Below are 26139 nucleotides of genomic sequence, written 5' to 3'. Positions count from 1 at the left end.
TACAGTGATCTAAGATAATTCCAATAGATTTATAATGAAAAGTACCATCCACATAGAAAGCAAGAACGATGGAAAACTGAATGGAAATTAAAGCACCATTTATGATTTTTCTTTCACAACATAATTAGTATGGAAATATGTTTAAAATGATTATACATATATAATCTAAATCAGGATTTCTTGCTCTCTTGGAGAGTGGGGAGGGGAGAAGAAATCTAGGAACTCAAAATCTTACAAAAATGAATGCTGAAAACTGTCTTTATATGTATTTGGAAAAAGAAAGTAATATTAAGTAAATAAAAAAAGGAACTGGCTGAAAGACAAAAGATCAGGGAAAACAACTTTACTGGTGTATTCTCAACATGATGACAAACACATTTTTTTAAAAAAGCACTTCTATTTCTGGGACTCTTGAGATTCAGAACAATAAGGACTATGGTTAACTAGTTAGCACTTAATTTTAATTCAAAATTACATTACAGTTCAGACAAAGACCAGCATGAAATTAGTGTTTAACAATAATTCTAAAATATCACAGTTATACAAAAGAAATAAACAGGCCTGCAGAGGTCCAAAAAAACCAGCTTGTTTTATTGCACCTGGGTGAAATATGCCATTTTTGGTAGCATAATACTTATTGCACCACATAAGAAAAGGAAGGCAACCTGCAGGTCACCATTGTTCTAATAGCCTAACTCATGTGGGTTCTTTTAAAAAAAGCATCTCTAAACATTCAAGAAAAGCTCTTTTCTAAGGCTTTAAAAAAAGCTTTCTTTCTTACAGTCATGCTTTAATTCCTGATTTATATAGAAATTCACTTTGACAAGTCTACTTTTCACATGATGCAATAACTGCTAAAACCAGACATCCAGTGACCTAATCCTGAAATGGGCCAGGAAGGAAGGAAAGCTCGATCTTATTTACAGCTGATTTTACAACACAGTACCATGGCTGCCGTTTCTCCTTTCGTATTAAATACTCTTGATTTTGGTCATCTACTTTTGGAGATAAGGAAAAGTAACAGTGAGGATAACAACAACAACAACAACAACAACAACAAAATCAGTAAGAAAGTAATCCTTTGACTGCTATGTAAAAAAGGTCTTTTGTCATATTAAATGTGGTAGGCAAACTGAAAATAACAGGAGCCATATAAAAAAGATTGTAAACTCATAGAAAAGATAATTTGTTGCCTAGAGAAATTGGAAACTGATTTCATTTAAATTTTGAGTGTCATACAGGAAAACTGTAAACCAAAGAAACTAGTTACCCCATGGGGCAGCTTCTTTGTTGAGTAGAAATGTGATATTAAAGTTTAGCCTGAGATAGTTTGGCCTTCAGGTTTTCTCCAAGTTTGTCCATGAATTCAAATGTATTCAGGTAGTCAGATCGCTGCACACTAAAGGAGGAAGAAAAAACACAAAACAAAGCCCAAAACATTTGGTAAGTCTAAGTCATAATGTAGTCAGTCCTACAACTGAAGGAGGCAGAGAAAAAAACAAAACCACCGAAAAATATCTCCAATTTATTCTTCATGTATGTTGTTTATACATCCTTATTTTCATGTTGCTTCCCATATTAGACTTTTGGCTTTGTTTGTATCCCAGAATTTAGCATAGTGCCTGATATATAGCAGGTGCTTAATAAATGTTTGTGACAACCCAAATGATGTTGGATAAGCAGACCAAATGCCTAGTCACTAAACTATTCATGGTTCTATCAAGTCAGGTCCCTACCAGCACCTTGAGATTGATTTATTTCCACCTTAATGCTGGACTTCTTTGCTCTTTTAGGTCAAAGCATTGCCTAGCTAGTTCAGCAAGATAATGGTCACAGTCTTGGAGAATTTTGGCTATCATACTTTAAAGCTCACTCACTACTACCCCTTTCATTCATGTGCCAGGAAGCTCTTCCATGTCCCTGAAATCATTGCAGGGCTGACATTTCTATCACAAGAGATAAGACTAGCTCCAACAATGAAATATACCTGTGTCTACCCTCACAAGCCAAATAGGTATTTTTTGCAATAAGTCGTTTTGTACCTCAATAAAGGAATGATAAAGTGATTTAAAAAATTCAATATTGCTACTGTAATGTAAGATATATTTTTTAAATTAGAGATTCAGTGGTTAGCTATTCCCCTATTGTTGGTGGCATTCATACAATTTCAGACTAGGTCTGTTATAGAATAGGGTTCTAGTTATATTTCTGTTAATTTCTTGAGGAATCCTTTGGGGATGAGGAGTGGAGATGTTTTGTATCAGGGGAGGAATATGGGACATCAACAAGCAAATCTTTACTAGAGTGCTATGTACTATATACTACTGTAAGCATAATCAACTTCTACATAATAGGTATTAAGACCTTAATGAGAAGGCAATGTCCTGTACCTATGTTGCTTAGAAAAATCTAGCAGTTTCCTCATCTGCTAAATTATGATTTAGAGATTTTGCCAAGATCCTTCTCGATGAAATTAAATAGAATTTGGCCACCAGATGATTTTCAAATAAATAAAATATCTGAAACATATGATTGGTATTTTTCTTTTCTGGTCCTGTGACTTCATGAATTTCCAAACCATATTGCTATTACCATCTCATCTTGGAATTTCCCTCAGGGCCTATGGTTGCCTCCTCCCACAACTTCCTACTGTCCCTAAAGCTTTCTCACCATGGAATAGCCCCTTTATAAGGCCTGCCTCCACATTGGTGAGTTCTTCCTGGACTTTCCATTTGTGAAAGGACCCTCTTGGATAATCTGTCTATTCCTCTTCCAGACCTGTTCATGAATTTATGAACTTAAATCATGTCCCCATCAGATCCCTTCCTTCCCCTATTCCTTGTCCCCTGCCCCCACATTTTTCAATTGTGTGTGTGTGTGTGTGTGTGTGTGTGTGTGTGTGCGTGCGTGCATTCTTTTAGTATTAACATCTTATACTCCAGGGCACCTGAGTTTACTGAGGTGGGTGTGCCCTTCAACAATACCAGTTGCACTCCATTCCATGCTTGCCTATCCCATGCAATTCTTATCTATGAATTTTCATAATTCTTCCACAAGGAGTCCACTGGGTTCTTTCTTCCCTGTCCAGTACCTTACAGTTTAGAGAGCATTTTATATTCATTTTCTCATTGGATATATATAACCATAAAAAAGGGCAGGAATTACTCCCAATACCTCCAATCTGCTGATTAAGAAACTAAGACTTATTATTAAGAAATTAAATGACTTATCTACAGTCACAAAGGTGTGGGTGAGTCAGGATTTGGAACCATTCTGCCTTTTTATCTTATAGCAATAAATAGAATTCCAATAAACATAGTGTTCTGGATCAAGTTTTGTTTCAGGCAAGGCAGCACTTCCAACAGAGAAGAGAAGAAGAGCTTATACTTACTTGGGTAAACCTTTAATACAGGCAGCTAAGTCCTTGGTCATGAAACCAGATTCGATGGTCTCAATACAAACTTCTTCCAAAATTGTTGCAAATTTACTGAGCTCTGCGTTGTTATCTAGTTTAGCTCGGTGAGCCAATCCTCTGGTCCAGGCAAAAATGGAGGCTGGAGAAAAAAAGAATAAGGCTTGGTAATAGAAAGACCTAGATATGGCATAGGTCATGGAAGTCTGAAATACTTGCCTAAGAAAATTTGGACAGCAACCTTTAAAAAGACTCAGAGATAAAAACACACACATAATAAAACTTAAAATTTTCAAATACATTATTATAAATGACATTTCTTTTTAAGGGAGGTTTAAGATTCAACTAAAATATGATATCAATAAGTTTGTTTGCCTCTATAGGGTAGTAAATGCTGGACATTTAGGGTATATAAGGAGCTGGCAAGTTTGTTTCTCTCTCTCTCTCTCTACACACACACACACACACACACACACTATCTATATCTGTCCCTTCTCTTCAGGTTACAATCTCTTTTCAGAGAGCTACCCTTGAAACTTGAATGGCATTTAGAGTTAACTTCATGTTATCTTATGCTGAATAGGAGAAGCATGATCATTAATTATCCTTTGTGTACCTATACATGCACTTATTCATTCACTCATTTATATGCAGTAACAGAAATTCTGTGCCACAGAGACATGCACAAATGAGTCAATGTCAAGAGAACAGCTAAAAGTGTTCTTATGATCTGGGACAAACTCCAAAGGTTAGCATAAAGTAACACTTAAATGAGGGACATGCTAACAACTTGGTTCAAAGAATCTAGCAAGAACAGGGAACCATTTTAAGATCAGCATTCTCTCTGGTCAAAAATAGAGCAGAAGGCATCTTACCAATTGGATTAGTGGATGTCTCTTGACCTTTCTGATGCATGCGGTAGTGACGTGTTACGGTACCATGGGCAGCCTCTGATTCCACTGTCTTGCCATCTGGGCAGATCAGTACACTAGTCATCATTCCCAGAGATCCATAGCCTGTAAGTAATAAAGCACAGGGTGTCAAGTTCATCTGAAAATAGCATCATTGAGCTCTTGGTGGAAGAGGGGTAGGAAGGTGAGGAGCATTGGGATAAGGATATAAAAAGACCAAAGCAAATAATTTCCCTTTCTATGAACAATGACTATTCTGCTAATGAGCATTGGGATAAGGATATAAAAAGACCAAAGCAAATAATTTCCCTTTCCATGAACAATGATTATTCTGCTAATGATATTCATAGACATGCCATGGCTTATAGGATCAAAACTGGGTTGAGCCACTTAGGTACAGAAAAAGATGACTCAAGAATTGTACTTGTTTTGTGAACTGACACAGCCTTTTGGAGAGCAATTTGGAACTATGCCTAAAGAGCTATAAAACTGTACATAACCTTTGATCCAGCAATACTAACATTAAGTCTGTATCCCAAAGAGATTTTTTAAAAGGGGTTGGGAAATATATTTGTACAAAAATATTTATAGCAGCTCTTTTTGTTTGCTAAAAATTAGAAATTAAGGAGATGCCCATCAGTATGGAAATAGCTAAACAAGTTTATCATGGTGTAAGATATTTGTCTAAACATAGTTTTTCTGTCAAATTGCTTTTTGTAGCAGCCCTTTTTGTAGTGAAAAGGAACTGGAAGTTGAATGGATGTCAATCACTTGGGGAATAGCTGAAAAAGTTATGATGTATGAATGTAACGGAATATTAGTGTTCTATAAGAAATGACAAGCAGGCTGATTTCAGAAAAGCCTGGAAAGACTTACATGAACTGATGCTAAGCAAATGAGTAGAACTCAAGACAACATTGTACAAAGAAAGAACAAAGATTATGTGATGATCAACAGACTTGGTTCTTTTCAACACTGAGGTGATTCAAGGCAATTCCAAAAGATTTGTGATGGAAAGAGCCATCTGCATTCAGAAAGAGAACTATGGAGACTGAAGGTAGATCAAAGCAAATTTTCACCTTTTTGTTGTTGTGTTTGTTTTATTTCTTGTATTTTTTTTCCTTTTGACCTGATTTTTCTTGGGCAGCATGATGAATATGGAAATATGTTTAAAAGAATTGCACATGTTTAGCCTATATTGGATTCCTTGCTATCTAAGGGAGGGGGAAGAGGAGAAAAATTTGGAAAAGTTTTTGCAAGAGTGAATGTTGAAAACTATTTTTGCATGTATTTTGAAAATAAAAAACTATTAAAAAAAAAAGAATATTCTTTTCTCATTTAAATCTATTACTATATGGTTATGGTACTAACTCAGTAGTAAAGTAGCTAACCAAAACGATATAGCTATCTGTTAAAACCAATCACTGACCTGAAATGATGCTGTTTGAAGGCTTAGCCTAGCACATTGAGGATAAAGGAATGGTCTCCTCCTTTCAGTCCATGATTGGACTTTTGAGAGCCCGTTAATACAAAATCTCTTCACGAGCTCTTATTTACTTATTTCTGTATAAGTCATTTATCCTATGCACTTCTGAGATTTGCCCATGCTATTCAGAGGCTCTTTACCTTGTGCAATGGAGTCAGACTGCACATCACCATCATAATTCTTACAGGCCCAGACAAAGCCTCCCTCTGATTTCAGAGCTTGGGCTACCATGTCATCAATGAGTCTGTGTTCATACCATATCTTCTTGGCTTCAAACTGGGATTTGTATTGCCTAGGAAACGAGAAGAACAATAATAAGTGGAAGATGGAGTTACAAAAGATCATATGAGGGAAAACTGGAGGAAATCAATGAATTTAACAAAAAAGTCTTAAGCATTACTGTCTAATATTTCAGTTATAAAACTGAGAATGACATTTCTGAGTTGGACCGTACTGAGAACAGTTTTATTCCTTTATTCTATCTACCAGGGTATTATATTTTGGCAACAAGTCAATACTGAAAGGGAGAAAGTAGTCAAAATACCACTTTATAGGTAGTTCCCTTCTAAAGCTTATTTTCAATGACAAAAGGAAAGATTTCAAGTCACTATAAAATGTTAACACAGTTTCTCTAAGTTCTATGCACAAAAACCAATGACTTTTACAGTTAAGGAAGGCCTGTGATTCTAGCTCACTGTGCAATAAACACTCTCCTTCTCAATAAAGTAGGAATAATAAATTGCATTCTGCCAACATCATGGGGTAATTGAAAGGATCAAACGATATATTCACTCATTCATTTGACAAGCATTTACTAAGGCCTGCTATATATTAGGTATTCTGGAGGTGGAGATAAAAATGAAATGGTTCTTGCTCTTGAGGAAAAGTGTACCTTCTATTAAGAGAAAGAACATGCACTCATATAAAGCAAATATAATACCACATATTGGATTACTTGACATCTAGGGGAGGAAGTGGGGAAGAAGGGGAGAAATTGAAACACAAGGTTTTAAAAGGATTAATGTTGAAAAATTATCCCTGCATATATTTTGAAAATAAAAAGCTTTAATTAAATTTTTAAAAAAAGAAAAAAGAAAAAAAGGAAAAAGAAAGAAAAAAGAAACTAGGTTCTGAAAAAGATATTGAATGTTTGTAGAGGATCACAGTCAGTGGGGAAACTCTGGGTAAGATATAAGATCCTTAAGCCCAGAGGGAATCTGCCAGCAACATCTGGTTCTGCTCTCCATCTCCCCTAAGGGCTCTCAGCATTCCTGAGAAGTCAGGGGGCGGTGACAACCTGTGTTGAGTTGAAGCAGAGTGATACCACGTGGCAAACTATGTACAATAGCAAGTTGTTTTATGTGGTCCCACATGCACAGTGTTGTTTTTGTTACATTTTATAAAGGAAAAAGTCCTTGAAATTAATAGACTCCATTTTCCCATCATCCTCAGGAGTCCTGCCTCATCACTTCTCCACTAGGAAGATATATTTTAATCACCCTGGTGTGGGGGCGCTAGAAAGCAATGGTACATTTTGTCACCCCAACTTGGGGGCTCTAGAAAGCAGGACACAAGAAATGTTTTGATTTTAAGGTTGTTTTTCATCAAAATTGATTTTTACCTCTGAAAAATGTCTTCTTCCTAATCTTTCTTCTCTCTTCCTATGAGAGCCATGCTCATTCAGGGGCTCATTACCTGCTGGACGACTTCTATAGCTTCCTATTGGGCTTTACCATTCTAATTCATCTTGTAAACTGCTGAATAATTTTTTTAAATGAATGGGTCTATTTAAAAATTTCAATGTTTCCTTACCACTTGAAGCAACCCCCTTTATCTGATGTTTTAAGAACCTCCATAATCTAGTACCATTCCATATTCTAGTCTTCCTATTGTTTCATTCTACTTACTCCAAGGTTTATCCAAAGTGGCCTACTTTGTGCCTTCTCTTCCTCAAATACACTTATATAGCCTTTTCACCTATGCCCAGAATATTCTTCAACCCCTGATTTAGTCTACTGAAATCCTACCCAATCTTTTAAAATTATATTAAAAAAATATCTTAAATATTTAATTATATATAATATTAATTATATAATTACTAATTATATTTATTTTAAACTTAAATACAAATATTAAAAGAAAAAAAAATTGCCATGAGCATAGCAGAACATAAGAGAGGATTCAAAATATAAAGCAAAAAGTCTGTTTCAAGAAAGCCTATTAACTTGCTCAATCTTTAAGGCTTAGCTCAAAAAACTAACTAGAGTACTAGACTAGACTGCAAGATCTTAATTATAATCCTTCTGGGATACTAGTTGAGTGACACTAGATAAGTCACTTAACCTCTCAGCCTCAGTTTCCTCATCTGTAATAATACTGACCACAGGATATTTTGATGATCAAATGAGTTAATATATGTAAAATGCTTTACAAATCTTAAAGCACTATATAAATGTTCGCTGTTTTCATTATTATTATTACCACATAAAACTCTTATTGAAACTCCATCTTCTTTTTAAACCTCAGATAGCTCTGTTTTTCAATTCTCTAATGAATTTATCTGTCTGTTTGTTTCTTATCTCCCTACTAGACAGAGCTGAAAAATGGCAGGGATTGTGTTTTAACAAAATTTGGTAACATCTTGACAGCAAACAAGTTGTTACTTCATAAACATTTGATAAATGTTGTTACTGTTGAATCTTGATAGTGGAAGATGTTACTATCTTTTTCCCAAGGCAACAAAGTATAAAGATATATCTTTGCAAAAATTACTGGCTTATAAAGGCAAAAAGAAAGGATTACTCTTATTACTTGTCATATATTTCCTGAAAGATGTCTTTAAAACGCCCATCGTATTTCTTCAGGATAGTGTTTTTGGTACTCATGTACAGAGGCCAGCCTTTAGATAGAGCCATCTGGAAGGAACTGTGTGCAAAGTCCTTGATTGAATGGTCAAGATTGTACATTCCCATGGCAACACCACCACAATCTGTGAAGAGAAAGAATATGGGAGACAGAGGTGAACAAGAGCACTATAATGGGGTCTGGCTGTAAACAGATTCCATTACTTTTAAGAACTTGCTAGTTCTGGTCATTTGTCCACTCAATTTCTCCAGCCAGGCTTATAAGATGAAGCTTTTTGGCTATACCACAAGCTTATTAAAGTAACCAGCAGGAAGAAAGCTAATTTTGCACCAAAAATAATTCTCATTTCAGCTCTCAAAGAGCACCATTCTTAACAACTTAGAAGACTTGGGCTACCATTTCCTAGTGACATTGGGATAGACAAAATTATCATGCAGAAATGCAAATATATTCTATGTCAAAGGATAAGTTAAATTTTTAGCTTGTCATTATGCTAATGACTAACTTGGTTTCCTGTAGGGAACTTGTTAGTAGAAATTATAGTTAGTGGAAAAAAATGGGCTGTTTCATGAAGAGACAAAGAGTATTTTAAATCATTTTATTTCATTAAACTTTTAAATTCGGGTTCAAATTCATTAAGTTTTTAGGCACAGAAGGGGAAGTATCAAATTTAGATACGCATGACCCCTGATATTTCATAGAACTTACATTCCAGTTAAAAGAGAATAGAACATTTAATTATAATAGGCAATATTGTATGACAAAAGAATAAAATAAAATCTAGAAATGTAAGATGAATTGCAGAGTTTTAAATGCCAGATAAAAGAATCTGAAATTTAGGCAATGGGGAACCACTGAATATTTTTGAAAAGGAATGACACAAAAATTATTCTTAAGTAGCTTGAAAGACTTAGGCCAGCTATTTGGCACAGTGGATAGAGTACTGACACTGGAGTCAGAAAGACCCGAGTTCAAATCCAGCCTCAGGCACTTAACACTTAGATATGTAAACCTGAGCAAGTCCTTTAATGCCAACTGCCTTGCAAAAAAAAAAAAAAAAAGAAAAAAAAAAGAAAAATAAAAGAAAAAAAAAAAGAAGAAAAAGAAAGGCAATCACTTAAAAAAAAAAGACTGACTAAAGCAGGGAGGGCACTGAGACAGATTTATTTAAAGTCTAATGTAATAGTCCAACCTGGTGGTAATAAGGTTCTAAACTATAAAAATAGCAATAGGAAGAGTGATGTTGCCTACTTATTACCTCTTGGATAAGAAAAAAGGAAAGGGAAGAGTCAAAAATACTAATAGCTAGGATTTACATAGTACTTTTAGGTTTGCAAATATCTCATTTTATCCCTCAAATATACTTTAAAATAGCACTTTACAAATATTATTTCAATATATCCTCACAATAATGCTGTACCTCACAGCAATAAACATTTATTAGGTACCTACTATATGCCAAGTGAGGCAGCTATGTGGCTCAGTGGATAAACAGGTCTAACAAGACCTGGAGTTAGGAAGATCTTAAATCAAAACTGACCTCAGACACTTACTGTGTCTGTGTGACCCTGACAATCATTTCTGTTCATCATATCTGTCATATCATATCATATCAATCATATCTGTTGTCTTAATCCATCAGGGATGGAAATGGTTCCAGTATCTTTGCCAAGAAAACCTCATGGACAGTACTGGTGTGCTATGGTCCATGGGGGAGTCACACACACAGAGTTAGACAGAATTGAATGACTGAATGAATGAACAACAATGTGCCAAGGACTGTACTAAGGGTTGGGGATATAAAGAAATTTAAAAGACATGCCTCACAATCTAACAGGAGAGTCTAATAGATCAGATATATATATTTTTGTATGAGAACAACACAGAAATTGCTTTTTTCTTGACTATGCATAATTATAATAAGGGTTTTGCTTTTCTTTTCTCTTTTTTTCAATGGGGGCATCAAGGAAAGAAAATATATACTTGTTAATAGAAAAGATTGATCAGCATGCATTTATTAAAGACTTAATATGTGCCAATCTAGATGCCATTGATACAAAGATAAAAACAAAAATCTCTCTTTTCTTCAAGAAGCTTATATTCTATTATGCAACATGACATACAAATATAAGTACTGGAAAATAATATACAAACTCAAAGTTTTTACTTCATATATATGTGATGCATAGGAAGTCACAGAAGTTACAAAATAATCTTTTCCTGCTGGAGCAGGAAAGTTTCCTACTACTACAGAATCAAAGTTTGCCCTACAATCTATATTACATACATTAACTTGTTTATGTAAACCTACAAGGTTTATGAGTTGTATCACATAATAATTCTTACATAAATAATGATACAATTAAAACTAACCTTAATTTTTTTTTCTTAAAAAGCATTAATTTCTCATTGAGGTATTATACCTACCTTCAAAATCATGGACCATGTATGTCATAGGTTCACCCCCATCACTTGGTGTATAGGTTATTTCCACTTTTCCAGGTCCGGGAACTACAAAATCAGTTGCTCTATACTATTTAAGAGAGATTACAAAGTCTGAGAGAATTTAATTCAACAAGCCCCAAATGAAAATACTATAATTTGATTTCTTGAGAAATTACATTAGAATTACAATAGAATATTGGATGTTCATGTTTCTTAAATGTCATCATTTTATATAGAATAAACTGAGGCCCAGAAAAGTGACATGGTCAAAAGCTAGTTGGTGGCACCATTACATTGCCACAAACATTTCCTGACCACTTATTATGGACAAAGCACTATCCAGTCCTGTGAAGGGTATGGGAGAAGCATCAGATGTGGTCTCTGCCCTCAAGAAACTTACACTCCATTAAGGGATAACATATAACTAACAAAATAGGTAGTGTATGAGTACAAGTGAATGGTATCAAAAAGAGGCACTCACAGGCATTCAGAGAAAGAAGAATAGTCTACATCATAAAAGATGAAGCAGTATAGAAATGTCCTGGCAATACCAGAAGGCAAATAGGATTATCTTTTTATTTTTTATTTTTACATGGAGAAACCAAAACTCAGAAAGCTTAAGTGATTTATTTAGTCATGTAATCAGTGGTAGAACTGCCTTGAATGTGGACATTCTGACTCTTAAGTAATAATAATGATAGCTAGCTTTGTACAATTGCTCGTTCTAAGTGATTCTTAATTTAATCTGTGATTAGCCCGGGGTGGGGAGGCCGGAGCACTATGGATAGACTCATCTTATTATGTTCAAATTCAGCCTTGGAAACTTATTAGCTGAGTGATCCTTGGTAAGTGATTTTACCCTGTTTGCCTCAATTTTCTCATCTGTAAAATGAGCTGAGAGGGAAATGGTAAACCCCTCCTGCATTTTTGCCAAAGAAAACCCTAAATGGTCTCATGAAGAGTCAGACTAAACAAGAAAGTAAAATGATCTCCCACATAATTAGGATGGAAGAATGTCTTTCATAAAAAAAAAAAAAAAAAAAAAAAAAAAAAGATGGCTTCATTTGTTTTGATCTGTGTTTTCTGTGTAGAAAATATTCTGTATGGATCCATCCATATCTCTTATCTGATGTCTCTTGTGAGCTACAGCCTATAGCTGACTGGCCTGGGTTAAAGAGGCAAGCTGTGGTCATGGAACAGAGGGATCCTTGAACTGACGTAAAGAAGCAGGTCCCTTTGGCACAACTCTCCACCTAGCCAACGGCTAACTAAGAAATATTTTACTGGCTGATCTTTAAACCTAAGTCAACAACTTGCCCTATATCAAAGTCTAAAACTAGAGTTTTGTCACAAGACTTGGATTTTGCTTAGTGTACACTTTGTGTTTAATTTGGCAATGGATCCATTTTTGCAGAAAAGGCAACAATGAAAATATTTCTAAGCAGGAAGCAACAACTTAGTGCTTTTAAAAATGATGCATTGGGTAATTTTGTAGGCAAGAGGTGGAGCATTTAAAGTAAAATTTGTGGAAAATCAAGTTGAAAAGTTAAAATTAGGTAAGTGTATATTTACATCTAGCTCTGAGACCCCAATTCTCTCTTCTATTCCTGTTTAGGAAATTAAAGTGGGTAAAAGGAAAAACTGGAAAAAAGAAAGAAAGGAGGCATTTAGTGGTGCAATGGACAGAACACTCTTAGAATAAGGATGACCTGAGTTCAAATTCAGCCTCAGATTCTAAGGTGAGTCACTTAATCCCTACTGCCTCTCCTGCAAAAAAGAAAGAGATAAAGAGTGGGAAGGGCCATATATGCCATGACTGGATTTTTTTTTCTGTGCTTCTAAAAATAGAGACTTGATAAAATGAGATTATACCAAACCACTTACTTGATCCCCGTAGGCATGACGGCCGATAATGATTGGTTTAACCCAGCCATTCACAAGCCTGGGGATGTTTTTGCAGATGATTGCTTCCCTGAAAACGGTCCCACCCAGGATATTTCGGATAGTCCCGTTTGGTGATTTCCACATTTTCTTCAATTTAAACTCCTCAACTCTCTTCTCGTCAGGGGTGATGGTAGCACATTTGATACCCACGTTATATTTCTTAATAGCTTCTGCAGCTTCAATAGTGACCTTGTCATCAGTTGCATCACGATTCTCCATTCCTAAGTCATAGCTTGGGAGAAAAGTGGGGGCAGGGAGAAAATATAGGACAGAAATTTCAGATAAATTATTGATGGTAATTTAATTCAAGAATCATTTATTAAAGCACATACATAGTACTTAACACTAGGTATTACACTAGGAGCTGAACAAAACAAACAAACAAACAAACAAATAGTACCAGCCCTTAAGGACCTTATGTGTTAGGAGGCAGTCTTACTTAAAATAAAAGAAAGGTATATTTTTACTCTTTAGATGAAGAAAGCATGAGACCTATTAGGCTGTAATGTCAGGATAATTTAAATGTGATAAACTGAGAAAGCATTGGACTTTGAGTAAGCTTTGTGTAATGGGAAACAATAGAATTTTAAAATTATTGATTTGGTTTTACAAAGTCTTATAAAAACGAATGGTGAAAACTATTTTTACATGTATTTGGAAAATAAAATACTGTTAAAAAATTTTTAAAAAATTAAATATGCTAAATATTTCCGAAAGAATACTTGTAAGATGGTGTTTTACTAAAATTTCTTTAGATAAGAGAAAAATTAATGGATAGGATGTTTTCAAGCTTCTATGGTTATTATTATGTAATGTGATATATTTTACTATAAAATGTATTAGTATTTGTTTTTATAACTAAATCTTAAGGCATCTAATCCTTTTAAGTTTTATTTTTTTAACCTCTAATATTATGATAGTCAACAGAGAACTAATCCAAATGTATTAAAGATAGTTTTGTGTTGATGTTAGTATAACATTAGAAGTGAAAAAAATAAAACTTAAAAGGATTAGATGCCTCAAGATTTATGTTAATACTACCATAATATTAGAGATGTTAAATAATAATGTTAATAATAATAAATAATAATATAATAATAATAATAAAATGTTAAATAAATAATAATAAGTAATAAAGCTAAAATCTTAATAAAAACATTTTTTTTGCTTTCTCTCTAAATGGATACCCAAAACAAAACAGAACCATAATTATAATTACTAAATACCTTTAATAGTATTTTAGCTAAAAAAAAAATAGTGGGGAAAAGGTAAGCCAAGTTGGCATTTTATCTTTCAAGTAGTGAAAACTTTCCATGAGGCAGTTATTGCACAAACTCAGAAATCTGTCAGTCAACTGAAGTCCATGACCCTTTTCCGAATTCTTGAGTAATTTCCTTTTGTTCTGGGAGCTATGAAGCTTTACTACTGCCAAGGCTTCTGCATATATTTGGAGTGGCACAGTCTATAATATGCCCACCCACTAAGTCTTGGGGCTCATTCATCATTTAAAAGTGGTTTTCTGCTCAAAGTTCTAAAAGTTGGCTAGACCAGGCAATACTTAAGGACAAAGCTTGTCAGCTACAGGGGAGCTGTCTAAAGTGAAGGAAATCAATAATGAAAACAGATAGCCATTCACTTTTCCCTTTAAGGAAATAGTTTGGAATTATTTCTTTGGCCTGTAGCATACCATTCCAGCTTTCATACATTCCTGTTCTTAGAGGCCTCCACTGGCCACCCATGCACACAGAAACATTTTTGAGCCACTTTTCAAAAGAAAATATTTTCAAAACCTTTCAAGGTCCCTCCCAGCTCTAAATCTATGATTTAATTAATGTTGGACAAGAGGGACAGACAACACATCCTCTTTATCTTCTGGAGCTGGAAGTAGCATATTTACAATTTTATCTTATGAATCAATGAAATATATTCATTTTCATTTAGTTATGAATTAAAATCGTTTAAATTTAAACAATAAATCTCAGCTGGTAAAGCTCAGCTGGTTTTGACACTAAATCTAGTATCAATATGGTGAGTCCCTAAAAAAACAGAAAGCAACCAGGATACCCAAGGAAGAGCAATCTGATTAGAAAGGTCAAAGGTCCTCTGTGAACCAGGGAGGGATTGGGCTCCTAAGAGCCTGCCTGATACATTTTCAGTCCACATAATATGGGATTGTTGTTCAGTCAGATCTGACTTTTCCTTACATCCATGGACATGTCATTACCTTGCAAAGATACTGGAGTGGCTTATGATTCCCTTCTCCAATGGACTAAGGCAAACAGAGATTAAGTTACTTGCCCAGAGTCAAAGAACTAGTAAATATATCTGAGGGCAGATTTGAGTTCAGATCTTCAGACTCCAGGCCCAATATGCTCTATCCATTGAACCATCTAGCTGCCTAAGGTGGGGAAACAGCCTCAAATGATAAGTAAAAAAAGAAAAATAAATTATTTGAAAAAAAGTCAATAGAGTAAAAATATTTCTATGTAGCAAATATATTAAGGCATTTCCTCAAAAATTTCACATGAAAGAGAGTTTACTCAATATCTTCTAAAGTTATTAGAAGGTTGAGCAAAGCCAGAACTTTGTACAGAATAACAGCAAAATTGTGTGATCAACTATCATAGACTTGTCTCTTTTTAGCAATACGGTAATCCAAGACAATTCCAAAAGACTTGGGGTGGAAAATGCCATCCACATCCAGAGAAAGAACTATGGAAACTGAATGCAGATCAAAGTTTTCTATCTTCACTTTTTTGTTTGCTTATTCTTTTTTGTAATTCTCCCCTTTTGTTCTGATTTTTCTTTCACTATATTACTAATATGGGAATATGTTTAAAATGATTGTAAATGTATAACCCATTTCAGACTGCTTATTGACTTGGGAGGGGTAAGTAAGGGAAGAAGGGAGGAAAAATTTGGAACATAAAATCTTACAAAAATGAATGTTGAAAACTATCTTTACATGTAATTGGAAAAAAATAAAATACTATTAAGTGAAAAAAATAATAAGACATAACAAAAACAAAAGAGCAGATAAATAAAGCTATTAAAAGGTTTTTTTTTAACAGCTTGATGCACTTTATGATTAGTTTGGATATGTAGGTATTTGCTTATTTTTATGTTTACAAACATAAAATTGTCCAATTTGCAAAACCATAGATATTATAACAGTATCTATTTGCAGAATGAATCTCACCCCCCCCCCCCCCCCCAAATAGATCCCCTACGAGCTTTTTGGATTAGTAACTAGACTAAAAAAATTTTTAATTAATAATCACTTTACTGAAATAACATTGTTCAATTCTGATAGTATTAACTAAGCTTTCAGGATGTATGTTGCTCAACAAGTATTTATAAAATGTCTGCCTCATACTGCGTTGGGGAGATACAGTTTAGATAAGCCTTGATATTTGCCTTCATGGTGCTTATTGTTTAGTAGGAAGATTAAATAACCACAATACATTAACACAAAAGACAAAGATAAACCAAGTACCACATGAAGTCCAAAGATGTCATTATGTTGGGGGGAAGAGGAGGCAAAATTGACAGAGCAGATTTTTTTTTAAAGAAATGTAGAAGGATATAATGTGAGTGTGAAGCAGAATAGGGCATTCCATGAGGGGTGGGAAAGTAAAAGATTTGATCTTATTTCTTCATGAGTTGTCTGAAGTGAGGATAGTTGATATTATGACCCTGTTCAGGGTCACTTTTAACTACAAGATGGTATAATAGTCAGAAACGGCAAGAAAGGTCAAAATAGAATATTAACAATTCAGTGACCAAGATGCAACCAGTGGTGACAAAATATTTTACAAAAATACATTTGACTTCACTGTTTCATTTGCCATGCTATTGTCCTCTAAGAGAGTACAAGAAGGAAACGTTCCAAAACATGTCATTGTTCCTTAAAAAGAGATAAATCAATCTAGCTATAACTTGTGTGTGAGGATATCTCAAATCAACAGTTTTAGAAAGAGCTAATTTTCATTTTAGTGACCTATTATCCCCATTTTATAACACAAACAGGAACTCTAAAGAGTTTCCTATTATTATGTCAAGGTGACCTTTCCAGTGAAGCTTGATATTTGTCTGCTCCCCCAGAAAATAACACCCACAAAAACTTTCCAACAGAATTCTAGATAGCAATACTAGAACAGAAACTCTGTCCTAATAATGGAAACATTTAGTTGTGCATCCCATTGGAAAAGATAGTCAATTACCTGTGTAAATCCAAATTCACATACGGGAAAATGAGTTTGTCCTTAATCAGTTCCCAAATTACTCTAGTCATTTCATCTCCTTGCATTTCCACCACAGAACCGCCATTGATTTTTTTGGACATGTTGCTTTCAATATATCTTTCAAAAAAGGGAAAAAAAAAAAAACAATTTTCAAGGATAAATTTCATTACAAAATGTAAAAATGACAAAAACACATATTTTTAAATTATGGAGACCAACTCAAAATGAAAGGTTATAGGAAACATAGCATTAAATTGGCACAGCATGTACAATGAATTGAGTACTAGATTTGAAGTAAAATCTGGATTCAAATCTTGCCTTCAATAAATATTGATTACATATATTTATATATATATATATACACATATGTCTATGTGATATATATATATATATATATATATATATATATATATATATATAACACATATATACATATTGCCTCTTAGTCTCATGTGTATAAAGTTCTTCAAGCAGATGAAATTATAGGTTCAAATCACAAAAACAAAATCATCAGGCTGAAGCAGTAGATAGCTATCTCTTAAAACATCTGGGCCTGAAAAAAGTCTTTAAACCCAGGTCTTCATGGTTTGTTTATGGGATCACAGATTTAGAGATTTAGAGGCCTTTAGGTTATCTATTTCATCATTTCCCATATGTAGAAGCCAACTATAGTCCAAAGACAAATTCTGACTTGCCTATTTACAAGGAATTTAGGGTTAGGGTTAGGGTTAGGAAGTGGACCTATCTCTGATTCCAAAACTAGTACGGATTCACTGTTACCTTTTTAAAAAAAGAAATTAAACCCAACTCCTAAATATTAAAGAACATATTCCTTTGCTCATCTATACATCTATATTCAGATGACAAGGAAGAGATCCTAATAATTCTGAAAAGGTTTGCGATCAGGATAAAAAGAATAAACTAAACAAAAAAGAAATGGTCACATTACCAGTATAAGTTAGAGAGGTAGTAGAGCGGGAGGGAGAAAAGAGGATAGTGTTAAACTCCAAAGCTGGAGTTTTTTCGACCTATGAATTGGTTGGTTCTAATGGGCAATTATTAACATGGAATCATCTTCTAAAAATTATTTCTAATATTACAATAAGTACTAGCAGTATTTTTAAAAAATAATTTAAATTTTCATTTTGTATTCCACTTTTACATCTGTCCTGACTTAAAAAAAAAAAAAATTAGCACAAAGGACCCAATACCTATTGCATAATAGTAATGACTAGGCAAGCTAGAGTTTCTAGGTATTTGGAGTACTTTAAATTCATTGTTTCCTTCACAAGAAAAATAGTAAAGTCTCTCTGTCTTCTTTCTCCAATCCACTAATACCAGATTGAGACATTTCTAATTTTCTTTTACTTAGCTCAGAGTACAGAAAGCCAGCCTCAGTCAGGAAGAACCGAGTTTAAATTCTGTCTCTAAAACATACTGATAGAAACTTCAGGCAACTAGCTTCTCCACATTCAGTTAAGGCAAATCTCTAACTAAAGTAAGGTGCCCCACCCACTTGCAGTGATAGGGAAGAGCTTCCTATTTGGAAATTACTTTTCGCAAATATCCAGCTTCTATGCTACATTTTGCATGGCTTTTTTTCTCAAACTTTTTTCTGCCTTTACTATTTTAACTATGAAGAATATATATAGTCCTGATGCAAATCATCATATAATATGTACATTACTAGGATTATTATGCTCACATTCATTGACATTTCAAGTGCTTCTCAAGTGATTATTTTTTGTGCCAACCACAGCTTCCATTATTCATTTAACATTTAAATAAATGTCCCCAGTTTCTCCTTATACCCCTAATGTGCAAATGACCACTAGTAATATTTAATTTAATCATCCCCAAACTACTTGCTATCTTCAGACTAGTTTACTTCTAGTCAGAGGAATAAGAAACTTCAGAGCAGCCCCTTTCAAGAGCCTTTCCTTTTCATTTCTTATCTCCTCCTAAGACCTGGGCAACAAAGGTCTCCCTTCCAAGCCCCACAAACCCTAAAGCAGATAACTTCCAATCTTCTGGCACACTCCTGCAGTTTCAGGGAAAAAAAATCAACCTGGAATTACTAAGTAGTTCCCGGAGAAGACCTGCTATACATTATTATTCCCCCCCTCCCCCAACCCCCGCCAAAAACCCATCAAAACCATAGTTGCAGTACAGAATTACTTCCAAGTCACCACTGCCCTGCCCTTCGGCAGTTCACTCCACAGGGCAGACAAATTACAGTATTAAAGAATTCAGCGCCAGAGGATTAACCTCGGAGGGTTTATTTATTTATTTATTTTTGATCCCAGCACCTCAAGGAGGTTCTCTAGTAAAAGCATGGGGAAAGGTCCATTCCTATTATTTGGGATAACAGACAATAATAGCATCACCAGTTTGGAGGTGCAGCAACGAGAAACGAGGACTAATAATTGGAGACGACTGATTTCAAACCTCCGTCGGTCTCTTAAGTTATACTCTCCTGTTCTCAGTTTCCTCATTTGTAAGATAGGGAGAGCGCTGATCCTCAGAGTTGAGAGGATCAAATGGGATAAAGCCCCTTGCAAACCTTGGAGGTTTATAGTCAACATTATCCCAACCTTCCTTCTCACATTCCCCACCGCCCTATCCCCGCCAACATAAGAGCAAAAACAAACAAAAAGAAAAATCACTTACTCCTGGGAGAACAAAATTAGCACAATCTTCCCTTCCCCCAAATAAAACAGTAAAGAAAAGATCACAGACCAGTTCAAAAGACCCTCGTGAATTTCAAATCAGGCTTCTTAGAGTGGGGACTTCTAGCTTTGGTTGGCTTAGGGTCAAGTTTCATCTGGAGCGGGCAAAGGGTACCTCAGAGTTCCCGAAGCCTTTTTCAGTTAAAGGTTAAGGGAACACGATAGTCTCTTTGTGCATACGGGTGTCCACGGGCGTGTCCCCGTGCACATCCGTAAGCAGGGAACGTTCGCGCTCCTCAGTAAGTACGGGGGTGTGGGTCAGTGTGGTCTAGTGAACCCAAGCGTCATCTGTCTCCATCTGGCTGTCCCTCGCTTATCTTTGTATCCCCAGCCATTACCACCAGGTTTCCGCTCGTAGTAGGCGACAGATACAATTGACACAGTGCCTCGTACATAGTAGGGGCTTAACAACTATTTATTGCGTGCCTGACAGTTGCAAAGAGGACCTAGGCAAGCTCTGGATCACTTCCTCATTCCCGGGCGCGCGCCCCACTCTTTTTTCTGGGAGCACAGCCTCCCCACCCGCTCCGGTGCACTAAAGCCATAAAACTGGAGAAGCTCTGAGGGGGAGGGGCGGGACTCAGGGTATTGGCTTCTGGGCTCCTCCCAGTCATCCAGCCAGCCCCCCACTCCCCGCCCGCAAGGAGCCGGTGCCCAGCCGATCGTTCAGTTACCTGCAGCCAGGAAAATCCGCAGGCGAAGCGAGGGCCAGAAGGTGGAAGCTCGCAGAGTATCTAGTTCACGTTCACACTCCGCTCCGGGGATGCAGGTTCCAAAGCCTAGCCGACGCCAGCAGGAAAGCCGAGGTGGAAACTGCAAGCAGCTTTCTGGGCCCCTCCTCCTCCTTCTCTCTGGCTTTGTCCCCTCCTTCCCCCCCCCTCCCAACCCGCCCAGCTCAGCCCACCTCCCGAGTCCCCGCCCCTCCGCCCAATCCGGCTTCCCAGTCCGGGGGTGTGGCGCGGCCAGTGCCTGACCTACAGTCTTGAAGAGCGGGAGGCGGGAACCTGGGAGGAGAAAGGGGAGGAAGATCTACCCACCGGCCTGCGGGGGCTGGTCCTAAGCAATCGGACCACAGGAGCTTTCTCCGAGAAACCAATGAACACTGACTGCTAAACCAGCTGGGAGTCCGGCCTCTAGCTCCCAGGATTTCGGGGTACTAGGGACCTTAGAGAGCCTTATTTCACTAAAGTGGAGCAAAACACAGTAAACCCTAGGCAAATCAGGTCTAACCAACCAACATTAATGAGCGCCTAAGATGTGTCAGGCCCTGTGCTAAACGCTGGGGATAGATACACCCAGAGGCAAAAATGCAAGTCCTTTCCCTTAAGTAGCCCACAATTCGAAGTTTCTTTACTTACCTCTCCTACATAAATAAAGCCTTTTCTGATCTTCATCTCTAGTTCCCCTCCCCCCGCATCTGTATTCATTTCTATAAGCTTATAAGTGTATAACAGAATGTAAGGCCCCTGGGGGAGGAGGAGGGGACAGGACTCTGATGAAGGGTGATTTCATGGAGTTTCAACAGCTAGAAACCGGGTTTGTATTGGAGCCAATTCCTATGGACTAGTGAGAGCTACTGCTAAATTTTCAGTGTATCAGCAAATGCTAATTGACTTGATTTGTTATTTTGCCGATTGTCCAAACTTAAAAAAAATACGAAAAATATTAATGCAGAAAATGTCTCTTTCTTTCTTTGTTGTTGGAATCCTAGTATTAACTCAACTTGAAACAAAGTGATAGATAACTCAAGGGAGAGAGAGTGGGCAGATGAGGGAGATCTATACAGTAAATGGTTTTATTTTACAGATGACTGTCAGTTTAGAGTCTCTTCCCCGCACCCCTGCTGCTCCAGCCCAAAGAGAGCAAACCAAGGGAAAAGAGGAGAAGAGGAATATCATCGTGGTGCATGCAGGGTCCGAAGCAGCAGGCTGGGCTTGCTCAAATAAATCCTCGTCGTTTCTTATAATCTTCTAAATTCAGAGACCTTCTTGGAGCACCATCCTTGGCTGGGGGAGCCTTTGAGGTGATGGCCAGTGTCTTTGATTCTGAACTGGGAACTTGGAAGTCGATCTTCACATCAAAATCATGCACTTTGAACAGGTCCTCTGAGAGATCACTGGCTGACTTAGAGTTGGCGTCTTTGTCTCTTCCTTGACCCTTGTTCATCTCCTTTGGAGCATCTGGTAATGCCCCAGAGCCATATTTTGCATTCAGCTGAGCCAGCCTGGCAGCTTGAACAGCAGGGTTTCTGGAATTGGAGACAATAGTTGGTTTGCAATGCCGCCTAATGAAGGGATCCATCTTTTGATTTTTCATGTTGTGATTTTCAGCCACAAGGGCTTTCTGAGACTCAACTATGTTCCATTCCCGATTTCGTTGGTTGATGTAATTGATGGCAGAAATATTCTTTGTTCGTTGCCGATCTAGGGCCTCTGCCCTTTCCTCCAACTCATTCAGTTGATGTTGGATTTGTTTAGCCTTGTCTTGGTCTCCCACATCTTCTGCCATGGCCTTCTCCTTCAGAAGCTGCATTTTTTTCATGGCATAGTTGGGTGGAGCTTTTCTGAATCTCTCTTTCTCTTTTACAATCTTTTCAATATCCTGATCATTGAATTTATAATTCAAAGCTTCTTTAATGGATACTTCCTTCTTGTTGATTTCATCCAAGGTAGGTAGCTGCATGCCGGCAGAAAACATCACTTCTTTCCATTTCATAAATTCACTTTTTGTGAACTCTTGGTTTGAGACAAACTCCAAGCGGAATACTAGCTGGTCATTGCCATACCTCAACTGCAATCCTTTATTTGTCCTTGTGCCACCCAACTGATAAACCTTGGCTGTTTCCACCACACTAGTGATTTCAGCCACCTGATAGACAGGCTTACTGTTGTAGTTCCCAATGCCAATTCGTACAAAACATCCTATGACTGTCTTAGCAAAGAAAGGCATGTGACACCACCGTTCCAGCTTGTGCCGAGATAACCGCACTCGGTTCAAATCTTCAGGCAGAGAAACTGGCTGTGATTTTGGAGGAACCTCTTCCTTTTCCTCCTCTTCATCAGATGATGTCGTACTAGATGAATAATCTGTCTTCTCACTGGACTTATCGTCCTCCTCTTCATCATCAGAGTAAACTTCACTTGTTTTTAATGGTTGTTTTTTGGCAAGCAGCTCAGCTGTTCTATTCTTCCGTTTTTCTCTCTCTGCTTTCAGTTCTTCCATGGCCTGAGATTTTTTGTCTAGTTTTTCATCCCACTTGCAATGTCGCTCCTTATTATGGGACATGACCTGGGACTCTTGAATTTGTGTAAATTTTTTCTTCTCTTGTTCTTCTTGTTTTTTCTTTTTTTCTTTCTTCTTGGCTGTTTTTAATTTCTTCTTAATTTCATACCTTCTTTGCAGCATCTCTCTCTTTTCTATCCTGTTAAACAGTTCCTGTTCTCTCTCCTTCTCTGTCATTTGTTCTAAACGGGCCCTATTTTCTTCATCTCCCATGAGGTCTTCTCCATATCCATCATGGAATTCCTCATCCTCAGAAGAAGAATCTGAATCTGAGCTGGAGAAGGAACTGTGACTGTCGGAGTCAGATACTTCACCTTCTTCAGGGGCTGAACTCTCAGCTGAGCTGTCTTTGTCAGAGCTATCTGAGGAAGCAGCTTTGTTTGTCTGTTTTTTCATGGTTCCCTTCTGCTCTATCTTCCCAGTTTTTCCTTTTTTCTTATTTTTTGAGCCTCCAACTGTCCAGTCATCATCACCGTCTGATGTTTCAGAGTCTGAAGAAGCTGCAGGCTGACTAACAGGTTGCTCCTTCTCCTCAGAGTCACTCCGTTTCCGTTTGGCTAGGGACAAGAGCTCCTGATCCAGGTTCTCCTCACTGCTGCTGTCCTCCATGTCCAAGTCAATCGCAACGTGGCCTTTCCACTTCTTGACCACGGTGGCACCCCTGCTCCCGATGCCACCGCCTGGACTCCCCTCTTGTCTGCCAGCCAGTGCCACCGCCACTGACAATGTTCCAAAGTAACTAACCTGCTCTAAGAGCAGTCTATATATATGATCTCCCAAAGGTTAACTCTGCCCCTCCAAGGGAGGGATTAAGGGAGGTGTGAATTTGGATATCTCAAACGTCTGAACTCCAATAAATACTTAAATACTTCTTGCTTATATGAGCTCTCTAAAGGTGTGAACACAAGCATTGTATCAATTCCATTGAGTTAACACTAGGATTCTAACATCTCCCTCCCTTGAATTATCACCTTGTTTCAAGCTGAGTTAACACTAGGATTCCAACACTTTCTTTTCTTTTCTTTCTTTCTTTCTTTCTTTTTTTTTTTTTTTTTTTTTTTGAGAGAAAACTACCAGTACACCCCTGATTCTAATTTATAGTATTAGAAAATTTCCAGGAAGATTGAGAAGTTAAATGACTTTTCAGGATCCTGCAGCCTCACCATACTGCCTTTCAATAGTTAGGTTGGGTATATACTAAATGTAGTCTGTCTGTCTCTGTCTCTGTCTCTGTCTCTCTCTCTCTCTCACACACACTCACCAGCTTTTTCTTTCTGTGTGTATAACAGGAGGAGGAGCTGCTTGTTTTGATTGATATATATTTGGTGTCTCAAAACTCTAGTGTGATTTTAAACTACTAAAGCTTTTAAGACATCTCGTGTGTGTATACATACATATATATATAATGTATATGCATTACATAGAAATAAATGCATAAGTATGTATGTGTATGTATATGTATGTGTGTTGAATATATGCATATACATCTAGGTGACATAATATATGAAAAGAGTTCTGGACCTGGAGTAAGAGATACTTGAGTTCACACCCAGTTTAGAAAGTTAATAGCGCTTTGACTGTGGGCAAGTCATTTAACCCTTTTTGCTTCATATTCCTTATCTGTGAATTGAGCTGGAGAAGGAAATGGCAAACCACTCTAATATCTCTGCCAAAAAACCCCAAATGGGGTCCCAGAGAATTAGAAATATCTCAGAGGGCATCTGGGTGGCACAGTAGATAGACTGCCAGGCCTGAAGTCAAGAAGGCTTATATTTTAGAGTTCAAATCTGGCTTCAGACACTAGCTATGTGACCTGGGCAACTCACTTAACTCTCTGTTTCCTCATCTATAAAATGAACTGGAGAAGGAAATGGCAAACCACTTCAGTATCTTTGTGAAGAAAATCCCAAATGGTATTACAAAGAGTCGGGCTAGACTTAAAATGACTGAATAATAACAAAAAATATTTATAAAACTCTTTTCAGGCCTTAAAACACTATATGAATGTTATTTATTATATTTATATGCTATTTATTATGAACCATACAGATGAACATATGTGATATAAACACATATATGTGTTTTTATATGTATATATCTATACAAACATATCTATATCTATGTATGCACACACATACAATGTACACTAACCATATACATGCATGAGTGAGCTTGGTGCAGGGGCATGTAGGCATACACATGCATGCACGCACACACACACACATACACATACACAAACACACACACACACACACAACTTCAGTGGATCCCATTATTTAGCTCTCTTCCCTGGTGCTGATTGAAAATCAAATCTCTCTATGATTCTTGCCTGTGGGCTTTCATAATCTTTCACTAGGTCTACTGGATGGAGGCCTTCTTTTTTGTCTTTTAATATTTTCCAGCTGTCAGTGCCACACTACTAGACAACTGGTTGTCTGGTCTTATTTCTGACTCTTTGTAGATGATAACTTTTTCTCTCTTCCTAAATGTATACTTTAAAAACTCAGCTACCCTTTGTCTTTGAAGACAATGCCCTCAAAGGAAATTGTTCTCTGTTTTTAAGTGTGTCTGAAATAGAAGTATAAAAAAAGTTTTAGGAGATTGGGATGGGAAAAAGATAAAAGGGAAAATGTGGAGTTGAACAAATTGTAGGAGAAACTGCAGTTTAAAAAAAAACATGAAAATATGGCATCCTCTAAATGGGACTGCAAAAAATATAAATATTTTTCAGTACTGCCTGGAATTATTACAAAATTGATCCTGTACTAGGATACAGAAATAATTGTTTAAAATGCTATACTTTTTCAGACCATAATGATGT

General features: G+C 36.7%; 1 protein-coding gene and 1 pseudogene across 4 annotated transcripts; both read right to left on the bottom strand.

The window, feature by feature from the left end:
• Nucleotides 1-328: 328 nt before the first annotated feature.
• IDH1 (isocitrate dehydrogenase (NADP(+)) 1) lies at nucleotides 329-20912 on the bottom strand. Of its 4 annotated transcripts, none has more exons than XM_003765971.4 (9): nucleotides 20711-20912; nucleotides 17287-17424; nucleotides 13004-13295; nucleotides 11102-11207; nucleotides 8621-8798; nucleotides 5950-6101; nucleotides 4288-4428; nucleotides 3392-3554; nucleotides 1309-1399 (listed from the first exon to the last, which is right to left on the bottom strand). In XM_003765971.4, exons 2-9 carry the CDS (start codon nucleotides 17406-17408, stop codon nucleotides 1309-1311), a joined length of 1245 nt encoding a protein of 414 aa, XP_003766019.1. In that variant the 5' UTR covers nucleotides 17409-17424; nucleotides 20711-20912. The 4 variants fall into 4 exon arrangements, with proteins under 4 accessions (XP_023356422.1, XP_003766019.1, XP_012401888.1 ...); XM_012546434.3 differs by lacking the exon at nucleotides 20711-20912 and adding an exon at nucleotides 19978-20393; XM_023500653.2 differs by lacking the exon at nucleotides 20711-20912 and adding an exon at nucleotides 20047-20258.
• An 850-nt stretch (nucleotides 20913-21762) lies between these two features.
• LOC100915855 lies at nucleotides 21763-25523 on the bottom strand (annotated as a pseudogene).
• Between the last annotated feature and the right edge of the window lie 616 nt (nucleotides 25524-26139).

Source organism: Sarcophilus harrisii, chromosome 3 (assembly GCF_902635505.1).
Source record: "Sarcophilus harrisii chromosome 3, mSarHar1.11, whole genome shotgun sequence".
NCBI classification, from domain to species: Eukaryota; Metazoa; Chordata; class Mammalia; order Dasyuromorphia; family Dasyuridae; genus Sarcophilus; species Sarcophilus harrisii.
This window is presented reverse-complemented; position numbering and strand designations above follow the sequence as displayed.

Coding starts and splice junctions, on each gene's coding strand:
- IDH1 (XM_003765971.4), bottom strand. CDS start 17,408: ATGTCCAAAAAAATCAATGGCGGTTCTGTGGTGGAAATGCAAGGAGAT. Junction 8,799..11,101: donor CATGGTCCATGATTTTGAAG/GTAGGTATAATA, acceptor TTCTCTTCACAG/ATTGTGGTGGTGTTGCCATG. Junction 4,429..5,949: donor GTCTGACTCCATTGCACAAG/GTAAAGAGCCTC, acceptor TATTACTTACAG/GCTATGGATCTCTGGGAATG.